The 16,977-nt window shown below is 36.7% G+C and overlaps 1 protein-coding gene across 10 annotated transcripts in view; it reads left to right on the plus strand.

Moving 5' to 3' along the window:
- The window catches only part of NT5C2 (5'-nucleotidase, cytosolic II), a 67,823-nt gene extending 51,760 nt beyond the window's left edge, over window positions 1–16,063 (plus strand). For 3 of the 10 annotated variants that reach the window (XM_087932804.1, XM_087932809.1, XM_087932810.1), the window contains 10 exons: window positions 3,015–3,098; window positions 6,325–6,366; window positions 7,115–7,222; window positions 8,513–8,579; window positions 9,319–9,489; window positions 10,284–10,335; window positions 10,574–10,634; window positions 11,467–11,643; window positions 12,447–12,575; window positions 13,564–13,808. In XM_087932804.1, the coding sequence (XP_087788930.1) occupies window positions 3,015–3,098; window positions 6,325–6,366; window positions 7,115–7,222; window positions 8,513–8,579; window positions 9,319–9,489; window positions 10,284–10,335; window positions 10,574–10,634; window positions 11,467–11,643; window positions 12,447–12,575; window positions 13,564–13,761 (1,089 nt within the window). In that variant the 3' untranslated portion in view covers window positions 13,762–13,808. Of the gene's footprint in view, window positions 1–3,014; window positions 3,099–6,324; window positions 6,367–7,114; window positions 7,223–8,512; window positions 8,580–9,318; window positions 9,490–10,283; window positions 10,336–10,573; window positions 10,635–11,466; window positions 11,644–12,446; window positions 14,061–15,756 lie in introns of those variants that run through there. The other 7 variants (XM_087932805.1, XM_087932811.1, XM_026704698.2 and 4 more) reach the window with 5 other exon arrangements.
- The last annotated feature ends 914 nt before the right edge of the window (window positions 16,064–16,977 follow it).

The raw sequence follows: 16,977 nt of genomic DNA on the forward strand, positions 1-16,977 counted from the left end.
GCATTAATATCAAACTGGAAGCATTCATTACTTACCTTTCAAATTGGATATGTGGTACAAGGTAATGACTGTGGCTCTCACCATTACTTACTCTGGGCAAAAATTCAAATTAAGCTCCAACATGTAAAATGACAGGTGATTCATCAGCAAAGCAGTACTGGTCCAAACTGGCTGAACTGGGATTAAAAAGAATTTTAAACATTAGCAAACTGGTTTTCTACTCTGACATTGTCTGATGACATGGAGGTGGATGAAAAACAAGTCTCTGAACCTATCTACACGCATGTCAAAAGCATGTGCCTGACTATTTGAGACCAAACACAAGTATGGAACTTGGAGGGATGCCTAGAATCAGTAGACCAACATAGATCAAGTTGGCAGACAATACATGTATTGATAAGGGCAGCTCAGATCTGAAGTTTGCCATCAGCTAAAAGGCAGAGCAAGAGGCTGGAACACCATTGTTTGGAACTGGAACAAAAGCTGCACAGAAACACAAGCACCACACCCTCTTTGCCATTCTCTGATAACTAAGTGAAAAAAACTAAATCAACAAACTCAAGGCCGATGGGATATTTATAAAATCTTGAAATGAGTGACTGTAAGGATGGGAAACCCAGAAATCTATCACTCATTGAAAGGTTGGGATCTTAGGCCTTGGGTGTTGAGCCTAAATCTGAGAGAGTAAGAGGGGCAATAAAGGTAGTGAAAATGCTTACGCTGCTAGAATGGATGGAGTCTCAGTTGAGGCATTCGAAACTGGGTGGCGATAATGGGACACAGTGAATGCATTCACGCAATTCAGGGAACCTCCCGTTACATGAAAATTGATCATAATAATCCCTTTTTGCAGTCATCCACCCACATTTCTAGAAATAGCATGAACAACTAGGGAACAGTACAATGGTGCCGGGATCAAATTTCACCATCAGACAACTGTTAGAAGAAGAAAAATTGCTCTGGCATATAAATGCCCATTGTATTCATTGATTTCCTTCAACAGTGTGTACTAATCAGCTTTGTGGATAGCATTGAAAATCGAACATATAGTCCCCCAAAGGGGTATGCTTACTGTAAGGAATTTATAGTAAATGCACTGGCTGTATACACATCCAAAATGGATCTTTCAGAATTCCAATTTGAAGTAGTACTTTAAAAAAATGTTTGATATAGTCCTAACTTGTGACTATATGGCACCTGTCTATCACTGTCATAAAAATGGGTTGGGCACCTTTTTTGTGGCAGTCATTAAGTGAATACGGTGGTTGTAAAATGGCTGACGTGATCGTTAAATGAATGCTACAATTGTTAAGTGAACCAATGTTTCAGTATGGGTGTAGCGTTGCCAAAAGTTGGAAGTAAATGCTGCTTTTGGGGGGCGGGGACACCATAAAACCCAGTCATGTGACTGCAGAGCCTTGCAAACAGCTGTAAATGCAACTAGGTTGCCAAGCATTTGAAATTTGATCATGAGACCATGGGAGGAGCGACTGTTGGAACTTCAAATCTAGATTATAAATCACGGTCCCTCCTGGTAGGCCTATTGTAATTTCTTATGGTCACCAAGCGATGTTCGTAAATTGAGGATTACCTCTATAATGACATTGCCATAATTGCAGAGGCCATAGACATTTTGTATAACTTCACAAAAACTACCAATTGATGTGGCCTGAAAAGTAATCTTACAAAAGAAAGGTTTTGACAACTGATAAGCCGCAGACTTCTGTCCATCTCAGTGGAGTCCAAATGGAACAAGTTAACTATTTACAATGGAAAAGAGAGAACAGTATCAAAAGGCCACTACTCTGTTTGGATTGCTAAATTGGTGTCGGTGGAGAAAACAGAGAAAACAAAAGTTGTGAATCTTCCATTCACCATTCTTGCTATAAAGATCTGATAGGTATACACGATAATAAGCACTTCTAAACAAATTTGATGTTTACATTATTGTCTCAAGAGTGAGAGACCATTTTGAACCTGCAATTGAGAATGAAATACAAACTTGTATATTAAGATATGTAAAATATAGTTAGAACTTTGCCTTTCTTACAGACAAGGGTAGAGAAAGTCACCTGCAGGGAATAGCACCAAAAAAAATATGGGTGAAGTGACAATTTGAAAGGTCTTATTTTCAAATAAAACAAATACAAGAGATGGTCATAGTCCAGTAGCATCCATACCAATGCACTGGCTCCAAGGTTAGCCCCGCCCAGACATTTACTAAGGGGAAAAAGAAGAAGAAATGGAACTTCAATGAATCATATTGTTAAAGAAACTTTGTCCTCTTCTGCTACCAAAAATGTAAGGACAGTAGCAAGAGAGACAACATCACAAAGAAGACACAGAAATCTTTCCAAGATATCAGTGCAGCCTTAGGTCTTGAATTCAGTGGTGGCAGTACCATTTGGGACTTAGGATCTGGCATCTGAACTGCAGCATTTAAAGGGGGTGTAGGATTCCTGAATGTGACATCCTCCGCTCTCTGGACTTGATAGTTCCACAAGGCTGTGTCCATTCTTTCAAGCTTCTCTTCATCCAAAGGGGAGGTATTCAGTGCATCCCTGTTCATGACTGTCAAAAATAAATACTGTAACTGTTTCTGTAAAATCTATTTGGCAGCTGTTTTTATAATGTTTTAAAATGTCACTTTTTCACACATTATTAAATGATTTATGAGAAAATTGCTCCATTCTACAAAGTCCAACTTTAACTGTAACTATCCTCTTGTCTGGAACTTAACACATAGTAAGGATGTACTTACAAAACTGCCCTTTATGCTATCACATTGAACCAACTATATTATATGCACAGAACTTGGCATGAGATTCAGTACCGCATAGTTAAGATGTGTATCATTTTAGAAGATATTTTAAGCAGACTGAAATATGTATTTGACATTATTCAGAACATTAAGGTGCATGATGCTATTTCAGCTAGGTCATTTGAAGTACCCCAAAATAAAATTTAACTTAAATGTTTGAGAATTAGTTTTATGTCAGTGTTTGTCATTTTAGGGAAAGCTTCCACTGCTGTTGAGTCGCATGAATGAGGTGGGAAAGGTGTTTCTTGCCACAAACAGTGATTATAAATATACTGATGTAAGTAAAAAATTTTGAAGTCTTTCAGTATTTTTCATTTGATAGTAAAGGTGGCTTTAAATGCAAAAAAAAATCAAATCCAAATTATGAATTTGAAATCCTGGATTCTTCTCCAGGTCGGTTTGATTACTGGTCTAAAACTTAGTTTGCAGGGATTAGAAGTGGATATAAATATTTTCTAAGCATTTCTCTAATATATGTAGTAAGAAATACAATGATTCTTTTCAATTAAATTCACTAACTTTTAGCATGGCATGGCAAGACTATAATGGTCAGTTTTCTTCTGGGAATTGTATTTCAGCTTTGCCCAAAACATCTTTTAAGTCTGAATGCAGTATCCAATCTCATCCATTGGGACTGAATGTTTATACATCAATTCAAAGAACACAAGTTAGAGACCAATTTTATCTGAATTTTACATTAAATAAATATCAGCTTGCAATATCAAAAGATATTTGGAATTTTTCAGTTCTGGTGTTCTCTTTGCAGACAGATAAATAACTGCTCCTCTGATTACAGGTAAAATTGCTTTCTGTGTATATGGAGATCATCCATAGTGGTTTAACTTCCTCTTCTTATTCAGAAGATGAGAAAATACACTGCTGTGCTTTTTGTACCATTTCCTTTTCTGTGCTTCCATTTCTTTGCTTTGGTTCCCCAGCGTAGGGAACTGCTATTTTTATGCCCTATGGCCATGTAGGTGATATTTTCCATATTTGACCAGATAGCAGAAATTCTACCTGAAGGGGTATTCATGCCATTGTCCCATTTGTTTTAGCTGGTTAGTTTGGTATAGTGATTAAGAATTTTGGTCTAGAAACCAGGAGATTGCGAGTTCTAGCCCTGCTTTAAATAATGAAAGCCAGCTGGGTGATTTTGGCCAGTCGTTCTCTCTCAGCCCAATACACCTAACAGGGGCTGTGGACATGGGGAAACTAGGAGGAGGAGGAAGTATTAAGTATCTTTGTCACCTTGAGTTACTTATAAAGTAATAAAGGTGAAATAAAAATCTAATAAATATTAAATAAATCTGAGAAGCTCAACAGAAAGCATACCATTGCTAAACCCCATCCTCTTTATATTTCTTGAGTATGAGAACTTTGAAAGGAGCAGCAATCCATTCACTTTCATCTCAAGGCTCCAACCCTCTTATTCAGGCAGTCACAAAGTGTAGTGAACTAGAAACAGAACTAAAGCTTGTTGTTGCAGGAAAAACACAGCAAGATCTACTGTAACTAAAAACTGACTGAAGTCATTCCATATAGTACCCAGATTCTATTGTTTGTAGAATCCATTTGAAGGGTACAGAGAAAGGCAAAAATGTTTTTGGAAGAAAAAGTAAAACGGAAGCTTCATAAAGTCTCTTCAAGCTCTTTTCCAGAGCTGATTGAATCCTCTCTAGACATTCTTTAGTCATTCTTTCAACCTAAGAACCAATTGCAGGTGCTTTTCAGGCTCAAAACCTTCAGGATACTTTCTAAAAACTTCAAAGACACGTTTTGCAAGGAGTGGACAAGAACATCCACATTATTGCAGTTCAACCACGGCATCATTGATTGCTTTTATATTTTACAAGCATATGTGACAAAGAAGCTAACTATTTGATAATGACACTGCTGTGCCACATTGCCTTCCAGAGCACTAGTATTTTAATAGCAAGAAGTGATTATATGATTAAAAAGTTGAGCCAAGCCTGTACAAATTGTTTTAGACATCCTGCACAGTACTCAGTATCTCAATCAACTTCTTTGTAAAAACCTGGAGTATCTTCATAAAGACCAGTGGTATTCTCATTAAAAGTCAACTAAACAGTCACACTAGCTTGTGTGGTTTTCCCAAGGTTTTCATTCAGGTTTACATCATGCAAGAGACTGCTACTTTAATTTCTATCTTACTGTTCATTCTTTGGCTCTGTTTATTTTCTGTCTTAAGATTAATTGTAATAAAGAATTGCAGAAGAGTGTCCAAAGTAAGAAACATTATTGTAGCAGTGTCTGAAGATTTCTATCTTTTGAGCAAATTGAAGGAGTTGACCTACTTTGGATATCTCTGTATAACAAAGTAGAAGGATGGGTAAGCATTTCTAGTGTGAACCCATGTGCACTGTGAGTCACTGAAGGAAATAGGAAGAAGTGAAATATATTCAGGAACTAGAAAGTATAAGTTACATTTTATTAGGAATTTGGTTGCTTTCATTTTTCATAATTGCTTCTGAATGTTTAAATAAAATATATTTATTTAGGTTCAGAATGTTTTGTGACAAAATTGTTTAGAAATAATTGTAGTATAGGATTCAAGAAGTTATTTCTTTGAACTGTGAGAATGAGGTTAAAACCTAGTGTATTCAAGAAAAAACAATTAGAAAATAAAGGAAAATGAGAATATATTTAAGGAAAAATATAAATATATTCACAACATCAATAAATAATGTTAGTAACTTATCACCTTCCCTTGAAATGTATATCCAGTGTAAAATATTGTTATAACATCTTTTAGACACAGTCTGTCTATAGAGGCAGATACTACCGGTTTTACACTGGATATACAAAAGAAACCAACTGATGTCTCAATAATTAAAAGGGATATACAAATAGCAAACCAAAAGTGTAACTGGATAATTTTCCTATATTGGATTTACAAAACAGATGTTTTAAAGTTTTAAAGAATTTAATGAAAAGAGACAAAGAAAAAATAGGAAGTTTTAGGAATAACATTAAGAGGAAGTTATTTGAAGGGACTCAAGAGCAAGATTGTTAAAAGTAAAAGGAAGGAATGTTTGAGTTATTTGGTTAAAATTGATGTTATTATATCTGGAATTTAATGGACTTTTTTGATATTAGGACTGAAATGACATTTTTTATTTTTTATAAATAACAGATGGAATATGAGAAGATCATTTATTGCAGTTAACTTCTGAGTCCATTATTCAACAATATCCTTCAATTGTCCAATATTATAATAATTTCCTTCATTGTGTAATTATAAAATGAATTTTGAGTGTTATTCTTATTTAATTGTAATCTTTAGTTTCCTCTAGTTCCCTCTAGTGTCCAGTTTTTAAAATCTCTTCTTCTTATATAAGAAGATAACTTATATATTTAAAGCTAGTGAATTTTTTTTGCTGAAACTGAACTGATTTAACTCAAAAATGAGTAAATGGGAAATATACCCTCTAATTTTGGTACTTAAACTATGTATTACATTTTGTTTCTTATCTATCTTTCAGAAAATTATGACATATCTGTTTGATTTTCCACATGGACCAAAGGTAGGTGCAAAGAGATGCGTTATTCTGTTTTGAACAGTATTCATTATCTATTCTTGAATAATTCAGGAATAGAATTCAGTTTTGGTCCTGGGCACTGAAAATATATGGAGCTATTTATGTATTTGTAAAATTCAGATTAAAAAAGTTTTGTGTCAGTTACCCTAGATTTGTTGTTATAGGTCAGGCAGAAATAAGTCTGATGCATCTTCATATGCCAGATAAGGTAGCTTTTTGAAGTTAAATAATAGTAATTGCTTCTGAACTATTTAGTTGTGATTTAATCAGCAGCACTGATTCCTCTTAATGTTAGTTGTTTGCTTATTTGCATTTCTAAAATGCATTTGAAGAAACAGCTTAGATAAAAGGAGTAATGGCATATCCTGGATTAATAGATACACAATTAATAGTGCCAATTATTTGTTGAATATATAAGAGATCAGAGCCTTAGGCAAAAGAACACTTCTACTTAGGATTTATATTTCTGATATTATCATGTATCTGAATTAACTAATCACTGGGAAACATGAATTCTCTAGATGATCTTTTCTTAGTATGTTGTCAAGCACTGTAATTAACCAGTTGTAGTACCGGTAGTTGCAGTATCAAAATAGATGTGGTACAGAGTACAGTTAGTGGTATTGGCTGTAGAACTAGTGTTAGCCAATACCTACTATGTATGAATTGTTGCTGTTTGTTTATTTGAACTTTAAGTAAGATGCGCTTCTATTTGATTTTTTTTTCAATGTAGCCAGGTAGCTCTCATCGACCATGGCAGTCTTATTTCGATCTCATCCTTGTGGATGCCCGCAAGCCTCTTTTTTTTGGAGAAGGCACAGTCTTGAGGCAGGTGGATACAGTAAGTCTACACGGAATACATGGTTAAGATTCATCTGGAAGAGGAGACCATATTCCTATTTTGCTAAGTAGAATATGGATGTGGACCTTGTAGTGTTATTTCTTCCCTTTTGAAAATAATTGAACGCTTGCCCTTAACTGTATTTATGATATCCAGTTTTGGGGTAGTAGTGATTAAGGCTTCAGGCTAAAAACCAGAAGACCATGAGTTCTAGTCCTATCTCGGCATGAAACCAGTTGGGTGACCTAGGGCCAGTCACGTTCTCTCAGCCCATGGAAACAGACATTGGCAAGTCACTACTGAAATCTTTCCAGAAAAACGCAGGGATTAGTCCAGGCACCAAAAACATGTAAAAATAATAATAACCTCACAACTATATTTAATAGCAAATTTGGGGTCAAATGGTTTGATTAAGAAAACACAGTATTCTTTTAAAATAGATCTTTTAAGTCTTCTTGTAGTCTGTGCTGTCTTTCTGCTATTACATACAGCTTAGGGATCCTCATTTTGCTAAAATCAGTTCCACTGCAACTGCAAAGACCTCATTGTCACAGTATAATATATCAAAGCCAAATCTCTGCTGGAGGTAATTTGTTGCAGGAAGAATTGGTTGTGATCACCATTTGTACTATACCATTTGGCAGTATAGGCTTGTGCTATTCTCGCTAGTGTTTTCCTGGAGTCATTTGTAAGTTACAGAAACCTTGCTGTTGCAGAGGTGGTTTAATTGTTTTTAACTAAGGTTCAGGCAAGAGTTGGAGATACTCCGAGAGTGCTGATCATACGTAGGTAAATGTCACAGATGCAATTTAGCCCTGTTCCTTGTGACGATCTTCCCATTTTCTGCTTTGAGCCATTATGTCATAGTGCCTGTTACCATTTGCACTAAGCAAAATATGCTAATTTACACCTTAACTTGGCAAGAACTCCAGTAAATGGCAGTAAAGAGATACTGTATCTTAAACCCTTAACACTGAAGTCATCTAGTGCTGGGGTCTCCAACGTTGGCCACTTTAAGCCTGGAGGACTTCAACTCCCAGATTTCCCCAGCCAGACTGGGAAATTCTGGGAGTTGAAGTCCTCCAGGCTTAAAGTTGCCAAGGTTGGAGACCCCTGATCTAGTGGGTGTTTGTGTTTTTGCAGTCAAGGCATAGTAGTTGTAGAAGAAAAGAGCACCATGTGATCAATGTAACAAGTACAGTTTCCATTGAGTGTTAATTTATCCTTCCCTCACTCCTCCAAGTGGAAAATAGATGTTGCTCATGAAAAAAACTTTCTTCTTCTTTATAGGTTACTGGCAAGTTGAAAATTGGAACCTACACAGGTCCTTTGCAGCATGGTATTGTCTACTCTGGAGGTAAAACAGAGATGAAGCTGTTTTTTTTTATTAAGCGCAATAGAGGGATTTTGCTTTTAGTCAGCTTCAGTTAAGAGGTTGAAACTGGGTCATATCTTTTATAGAGCAAGGGCATTCTCTGTTGATGAAAGCAGAGGTTTAGTCAGCATAAGCTGCTGGGTACAGTTATTTCCCAATTCATTGTATGTTGTCTTTATGGCAGGGACAAACCATGGCTTTTCAGATATAGCTGAAATATAGCTGACAGCATCCCTAATATGTGGCTGTAAGTGGACAAGAAGAGGCAGCAGCTTGTATCTCCCTCACCCTTATGTATCCCTTTTGATGTCTGCTGTTAAGGAATGCATCAGAAGGGCAGCCATTCCTAATCAGATTTGTTTGTATTTTTGCATACTCCAGAATAAAATAAATGTATCATGCATTGCATCCAGTCTGTGCATTGGGTGCTTTTCTGTATTTTGTGTGTATGTGGTGTGTGTGTGTGAGAGAGAGGGGCGGGGAGAGAGAGGGAGGGAAGAAGGCCCAGTCACCTTGAACTTGCCACTTGGAAGCACTGGGCCTGCAAATGAAAATGTTCCGATCAACAAAGCAGAGCAGGCGAGAATTACATGTAAATGTGCTTGACTTTTTCTGGTCACAACTGTTTTAGGGAACAGTGCATGAAAAGCAAGGCCATCTTAGATTTTTGTGAAGGGCAAAAATCATTATTGTTCCTAAGACTGTCCTCTTTTCTCCTCAGGCTCCTCTGACACAGTATGTGATCTCCTGGGAGCCAAAGGCAAAGACATCTTATATATAGGTGACCATATATTTGGAGACATTTTGAAGTCCAAAAAACGCCAAGGTTGGAGAACTTTTTTAGTGATTCCAGAACTGGCACAGGAACTTCATGTCTGGACAGACAAGAGCTGTGAGTGTTTAACATTCTAATTTCAGATTTAATTGGGTATAGAAAAAATGGAAACATATTTGCCTTGTTCCCAATTGATTATTTGCATTCTACTTGTTTGGGTGGATCCATACTTTAGGAAAGAGAAACTTCTCCAGATCATTCTGAAATGTGATATTGATGCCTTGTGGAAACTAATTTCCTAATATATTTTGGATTGAGATTTGGAAGAATTTATTTCCTTTGATAATAATGTCACTAATGCTGGTGACGTTTCTTGTTTTTATTTATTCAAAACATACCCTGCTTTTCCATTAAAATGTACAAGGCTGCTTTCAGCAAAAATTTAAATAAGAAGTATGCACTATAAATACACTTTTTTTTACATTGGAAAGATAAAACATGAACATAATAGAACAATGAGAGATCCAAAAATAGGAGCTATAATTCTGAGAGGTCTCCAAATATCTTAGAAATCTTTATTTGGTAGACATTGCAGAAACATTAAAAAGACTGATTGCAAGCAGATTGTTTTTTTTAGTCTGTAAATGTTCCCACCATTCACAGACTAGAAATAAAGAATAAAAATTGCCATGTATACTCACTGTACCTTTTTTTTTAAAAAAAAGGAGACATGTGACAATTGTAGGAGGTTTTCCAAGTAGGATTTCATATTATTATTATAAAGCAAGCAAGAATCTGTGCCTTCTGGCATTTCTAGTTCTTTTGGTGAAAATAATACTGCCTGATAGACAGGCCTATTTGCTTCACTGACTTTCAGTTGGAAATGACCTTTACTTTCCTCCCTCACTTAGGCCTTTTTGAAGAACTTCAGAGTCTAGACATCTTTTTGGCTGAGCTATACAAGTAAGAATTTTTTTTCATCCACACAACATAAGCCATATATTACATCTTTTCAGTGTGCCATTATAGCCTCACCATTTTACAGTGGCTGAATCATTTCAGTGACTTCTGGATTTAACATAAAATCTGAAAATGGTGCTATGTGTGAGCCCCAGTCATCTTCCTAAATAAGTCTTTGCTTTGTCCGTGTTAGTTTTTAAAGCATCCTTATGTACCTCTTTACTGTTTTAAATGTCAACAGGCATTTGGATAGTAGCAGCAATGAACGTCCCGATATCAGTTCCATCCAGAGGCGTATTAAGGTAATGCTCACCATTTGGTCTTGGTGGTTTTCTTTTTGCCCCCTTGTTAATCTTTCCCTTTTCCAGTTCTTCAGCACAATGCTGGAGTGAATAGCCCTAGCAGAAGGCAATAGCAATAGCCCTACTAGAAGGCTATTCTACAGGATGTAGGCCATGAAATGAGTGAAAAAAGGAACTAGGAGGAACTTGGAAGGCCATGGCTGCATTTGCACATTGATTTGGCTTTGTATGATATATATGACCTCATGCCAAGGCTCTATATTTACACCCACCCCATTATGTGTAAACCAGTCTTAAGGAAAAATAATTGTAGAAAAACATTACAAAACATGAGAGTGTATTGTTAAAATTATGGTTTGTACATCAGAGAAAAAGTAGGACTGAATAAGTAGGATGATGGCTAAAGAAAGTAGAAGGCAGTGGCAACAATATATGTAAAACATGTGGGGAGACTAGAAGTTTCTGATCCATACACATTCTTTGTGTATGCTCTAGAGTTCAGTACTTCCCATCCCATTTTACTTATTCTAAAAATGCCTCCTTGGCTGTCAAGTTATATAAACACAAAGCCCTAATGGCCTGCTACTACAAGGAACAGTTAAGTTGTGAACAACATTCCCTAACATCCATTATCTATAAAAGCTTTTGATCTGTAACTGTAATCCAGCAGGAACAGGTTTGTTCTATGTTTCCAATGGCATCTGTTTTTAATAAATGGAATTAGCATCCCCTGAATTAAATGGGAAACCCTTATATAGGAATTAAAGCTCTCACTTCTAGAAAGACTTGTTGAGCCTGGCAAATGCTTACTAACTTCCTTCTCTGATTTTAGAAAGTGACTCATGACATGGATATGTGCTATGGGATGATGGGAAGTTTGTTCCGAAGTGGTTCCCGACAAACGCTGTTTGCTAGTCAAGTGATGCGATATGCAGATCTCTATGCAGCATCTTTCATCAACCTCTTGTATTATCCTTTCAGTTACCTCTTCAGAGCTGCCCACGTGCTGGTAAGTTGAAACGGATTTTCATTCATTCAGCTAGACAGAATGGTCCAGACCTTTTTCTGACTCTTCAAGATATAGAGTAAGGCATTCTCAACAGAAGAGAGATGTGGCCTAGTGTATCAGGCAGGAGGACATTGGCATTGCATACAGGAAAAAAAATGAGGCTAATCAGTTACAAGAGTAGACATGATAAGGGTGGACCAATGAGACCTTTTTTCTGAAATAACTTTCTCTGAATGCTAGTGAGATAGGCTTGGAGCAGTTTGAAATTCTACTTTTAAGGAGCAGTTCTGAAAAATGATCCCCATGAAGACATTGACTTGAACCTGAATTCACCCATATCTGACTGGTTCATATTAAACAGGGAAGCTACACAAGATATATTACACCTACATCCATATGACCAATAGGGTGCTTGCAGAAATACTTTGTAAGCAGAGTTGGTAATGGGCCAGTTAGCCCTCGATAAGGAAAAATTGCAGGCTTTCCTATACAAGGAGTTCCTCACAACTCTCTCATTTTGTTAATGTCAGTAAATACTCACCACTCTAGGGCGACAAATTCCTCTGTAGGAGAGGCAGATTGTCCCCTGCTTTGTGATATAAATATTTTAGTTTTTCAAAATGTAAGCAACTTAATACAACGTTGTTGCACGTCTGTTTTAATGCATTGTTTTTGCTATTGTAAGCTTCTTTGTGGTCTTATACAGAAATGAAAATCCATGTCAGTGTTTGCAAATAATGCAGCTAATGAGTCACCTAACTTCTTGGAGCACTGAGGGAAAGATACTCTCTTCTCTATTGCAGATGCCACACGAGTCAACAGTGGAGCACACCCATGTGGATATCAATGAGACTGAATCCCCAATGGCTACCCGTAACCGCACTTCAGTGGACTTCAAAGATTCCGACAAGCGACATCAGCTCACCCGATCTGTTAGTGAGATTAAACCACCCAATCTCTTCCCTCAAACACCCCAAGAGATTACACATTGCCATGATGAGGATGATGATGAGGAGGAGGAAGAAGAGGAAGAATAGAAAATACTTTCATTAAATGTGGCTATAGCAGGAATTGGCAGGAATGGATTCCCCCCAAGTGGGGAATAATACACAAGCAAGCAAACAAAAACTAATCAGGAGCCCTTTATCTTTAGCAAGCTTATTCCTTGCAGATCTATTCCAAATATACAAAGAATGTGCTGGCTGAATGAAGACCACATATAGACAGCCCAAATGCATCCCCTGCACACACATAAAAAGGAAGGCTTGTTTATGTATTTTTTAATTCTCTACTGGTTCATTTCATTAAAGTAGCCTCTCAGGCAGGAAGGTTTCCATGACCTGCAGTAATCACAGCAATTATAGTAGTTATTTGATCCTTTATGGAAGGAGTCCTCTCTCTCTCTCTCTCTCTCTCTCTCCTCAATCCTGTATGTGTAAAAATGGGAGTATTTTCAGGGTTCAGTTCATCTGGTCAAGCGCGGTCGTCTGCCTTTGCTCTACTGATTTCCAGCTTCTATTCATCTTTATACTTTATGATTGATGAAATACCATCTGTTCTTGGATGTCCGATAGGTAGTTTTCTGTGGCTGAAATTTGAAAGCTTTATCATTCTGATGGAGGCATGTGATACCTGTGTTCTGGAACCTTCTAAAATGGATCCTTATTCCATGTGCTTGTGCTTTGCCCGGATTATTTCTACTGGGGAGATCTATGCCTTTTGTGCTCAATTTTATGGGAGAAGGAAAATAAGAAGTGGTTTTGTATGCGTGCATGGCCTCAAAGAAAACAAATGCTCATGTAGTCCAGACAAAGAAAATTACAACCTTAAAAAGGAAGTTTTATTTGCACCTCTTTTCATTACTTTATTATTGCTAAAACTGTAGCTCTGTGTCAGAGTGAGATTCTTTTTTTCAGCTAGCAGCCACTCGGCTCACTCCTACAGAGTTGGAATATGTGGCAGCAAATGGTTCCAGAGCCTTTACAAAAAAGAACGCCTTCAACAGGATGTCCTTGTTGGGCCACTGTTTTTACCTCCATTCCAAGAATGAGACTCAATGAAGGTCAGCTTCATAATATTTGTAAAAGGCTCCGAGGGCCTGGCTTGTTGTCTTATTAATTACTTCAGGCTGTTAAATTAAAGCACATTTCCTGGTAGTTACTCTCTAGTGCAAGGCTGCCTGGGTTTCTTTTTCATATAAATAAGCAATTTCCTGGAGTGTAAACATATCTCTTACCATTCTGTGCCATTGGTGTATAGAAGACAGAAAAGAGGCCCTATTTTAAAATATTGGAATTTTTATTTTGAATCATTTAATAGTAATTATATTCCATTATTAAACACACTGAATTGCAAATCAGCAGGATAAGCTGGTACTGCTCTGACAGATCTGCAAATAAAAATTATGATATTCATAAGCAGCTTTTTATGTGTTTCTGAAAAGATGCAAAAAAGGTAAAGTTATCAGTGTTAGACTGGCTAACCAAAAGTTTTACAAGCAAGTTTAAAGATATGTGAATAACATCTCAACCAGGGATAATAACCATTATGAAAAGTACAGATGTTTCATGAAATGTAGAGCAATTCTGGGATATTCAGCTCCCATTATCCAAACCTTATTGCATTTTGCTGTAACTTGATGGCAATGGTGGGCAATTTGGATTTTGTCCAGAGGTTAATCTTGGAATAGAAATGAATACCTACATCATAATGAGCTGTGTATTATCAGTGCAATCAGCATTGGAAGAGGCTGCCCATAGGCAACAGATCAAGGTTGTCTTAGGAGTTCCAACAACCCACTCTTAACCAATTGCAATCCTGTTCTGTGTTATTGTGGATTTCTGCCTTGTGAACCAGCTCTTAGTTGCCCCATCAATAATTTCACCAAGTTGCAGTCACCTTGTCTTAGTTTGGTAAGTATAGTCAGTTCAACTACTACTTTTATTTCTAAAAGAAATTATCTACAATGGTAGCAAGCATATCCAGCAACGCTTCAAATTTGTCCTCAACACTTCGATAGGAAAGAAGATGATCAAAAAGTGGGGAATGCTGGAAGGTGGGATTTGTTGCCAGTAGTATCATATACAGCAAAATAATTTAGATCCTCCAGAGCAGATTTGAGGAAACCAGAAGTACAGAAAAAAGAACCCAATTGTGGCAATGGAGACTAATTCATGTAAGTCCAAATATAGCCAATTGTTTGCTCTGGTCTGAAATATAGCTTATGCCTTATAGATTTCCTCAATAAATCTAGATGCAAGTCTCAGTGTCTAAGGCATTCTAGTTGTCCTGAAAAACAGCCCGCAGCAAAAATGGTCATTGCATCCAACAGTGATTTGTGGAGTCCTGTTTTATTCCACGAGTACAGAAATGGTTGATTGACATGTCACCATGCCATCTCAGTCACATGGAGAGAGGAGTGAAAAGCAATCTCGGTATATTAGGCATATATTTTAATATTTTGAGTAGTTTTCACTAAGCGTCGTGTATTTGTATTGTTTCTGCAGTAAGCTCATACTCCACTAAGCTCATACCATGTTGTATTAGTTTTCACTTCCTTTTAGAAGAAAGCAGGAAACAAAATCTGTTTAAAGGGTTCTTACTTTGCAGCACAAATTTGGCCAGCAGCTCTTCTGTTAAAACCTTCTTTACTTTTGTTCGCCACGGAGATAATTTAATATGGTTGCTTTATTTGAGTGCGGCATCCTACTAACATTAAGGGATGACTGGCTTAAAGTTGAAAAGGAATCATTGTTTTTGGTGTCTTTAAAAAAAAACCCTAAAATGCATAGAAACAACTGAAGTATATGATTAATATTCATTAGATAGATTGACATGAACACTGCAGCCGTTTTTATCTAGATTAAAAATAAATGTTTATGTCTTATGTAGGAAAGAAAAATTCCATCATCAGCTTGTTCAGTATATAACAATGGGCTTAACTGAACACCCAAATCTTCCATGAATACTAGAAATAAGAATATCACACTAGGAGGGAAGGAAAATTGGAAGGCCAGCTAGTTCTTAATTTTATCCCAAATATTTTTTAAAAAAACACAATGTTTTGCTTCTACATGAAAACAAATACCAGCATAATGTTCTCTCCTTTTCTAGCTGGTGACTGACCATTAACAAGACTGCAAGTAATCATTCATGAACAACAAAGTCAAATCCTGACCAAAGACTTTCGGAAGTCAAACATTCCTTTGGAAGAAGCCTTCCATTCTCCCTGGAAGCTACTTTTAGAAAATTACCATCTTGTCCTCTTATTAACAAAAGATGATGCATGGAATGTGAAGGAACCACTTAAAGAAAGGTCAACAGGAAAAACACATTTATCTAACAGAAATAAACTGCTTTTCAATAAAATTGCAAAATATACAAATAAATCAAGTTCAAAATAAATAGAATGAATTGTCAACACCACTGAGTAATGGTACACTCCACTGGGATTACAGATTGATTATGAAATGTGTACATTCCACTTGTGCTTTTTCAAAAATTATATAAACATAGAATGGAATACTATTGGTATCCCACTTAGAAGAGAGAGAATGCATAGTTACAATGCAACATTAACAACAACAAAAAAGAGTATAGATATTTTGGAGTGCGGTAATAAGTGGAAACAAATTGTGTTAGGAGCCTCTGAATTCTTACCAAAGCATGGTCAGCAATCAGCAATAATGAAAACTGGAATCCAATGCTTGGAACTTTATAGTTTTGATATACTGTATTACATCTGTATAAATCTGCAATTCTGTGCAACATTTATGAGGGAGAAAGATACACTAACTCCATTAGAAAGCTTTTCCTGAGATGTAATTAAGTTTCAACATGACCTTAAGTGTAGCTACTGTATTGTAATTCAGAGGTCCCCAACCTCTGGGCTACAGACTGGCACTGGTCTAGGGTGCGCCAGAAACCAGGCTGCACAAACTAATGAAGCCCCATCTGTGCCCACATGAGATGCAGGAAGCATGTGAAACCATGCTCCCTATGGTCGGCAGAAAAACATCTCTTCATGGAACCAGTCCCAGGCACCCAAAAGGTTGAAGGCGCTGTTGTAGCTCATGCAGAAGTACAAATATTTTTGAGAAAGAACATTCTGAAGAGATCCAGATAAATCTCTGAAAAAAATGAAGTATAGAATTAAGAGCTCTAAGACCTAAGCGTGAAGTATGGTATTCTCCTTTATTGTTACCTTCTCCCTTACAATATCAGTTTAATTCCTAATCTTGAAAATTATATTGTGATTGTTTTCATCAATTCCTTCAAATCCATAAACAGGTTATTTAGAAATACTACAGCCAGTTAAGAAATGTAAATACAGTG

The sequence above is a fragment of the Pseudonaja textilis genome, chromosome 4 (assembly GCF_049901715.1).
Source record: "Pseudonaja textilis isolate UNSWEBS1 chromosome 4, rPseTex1.2, whole genome shotgun sequence".
NCBI lineage: Eukaryota > Metazoa > Chordata > Lepidosauria > Squamata > Elapidae > Pseudonaja > Pseudonaja textilis.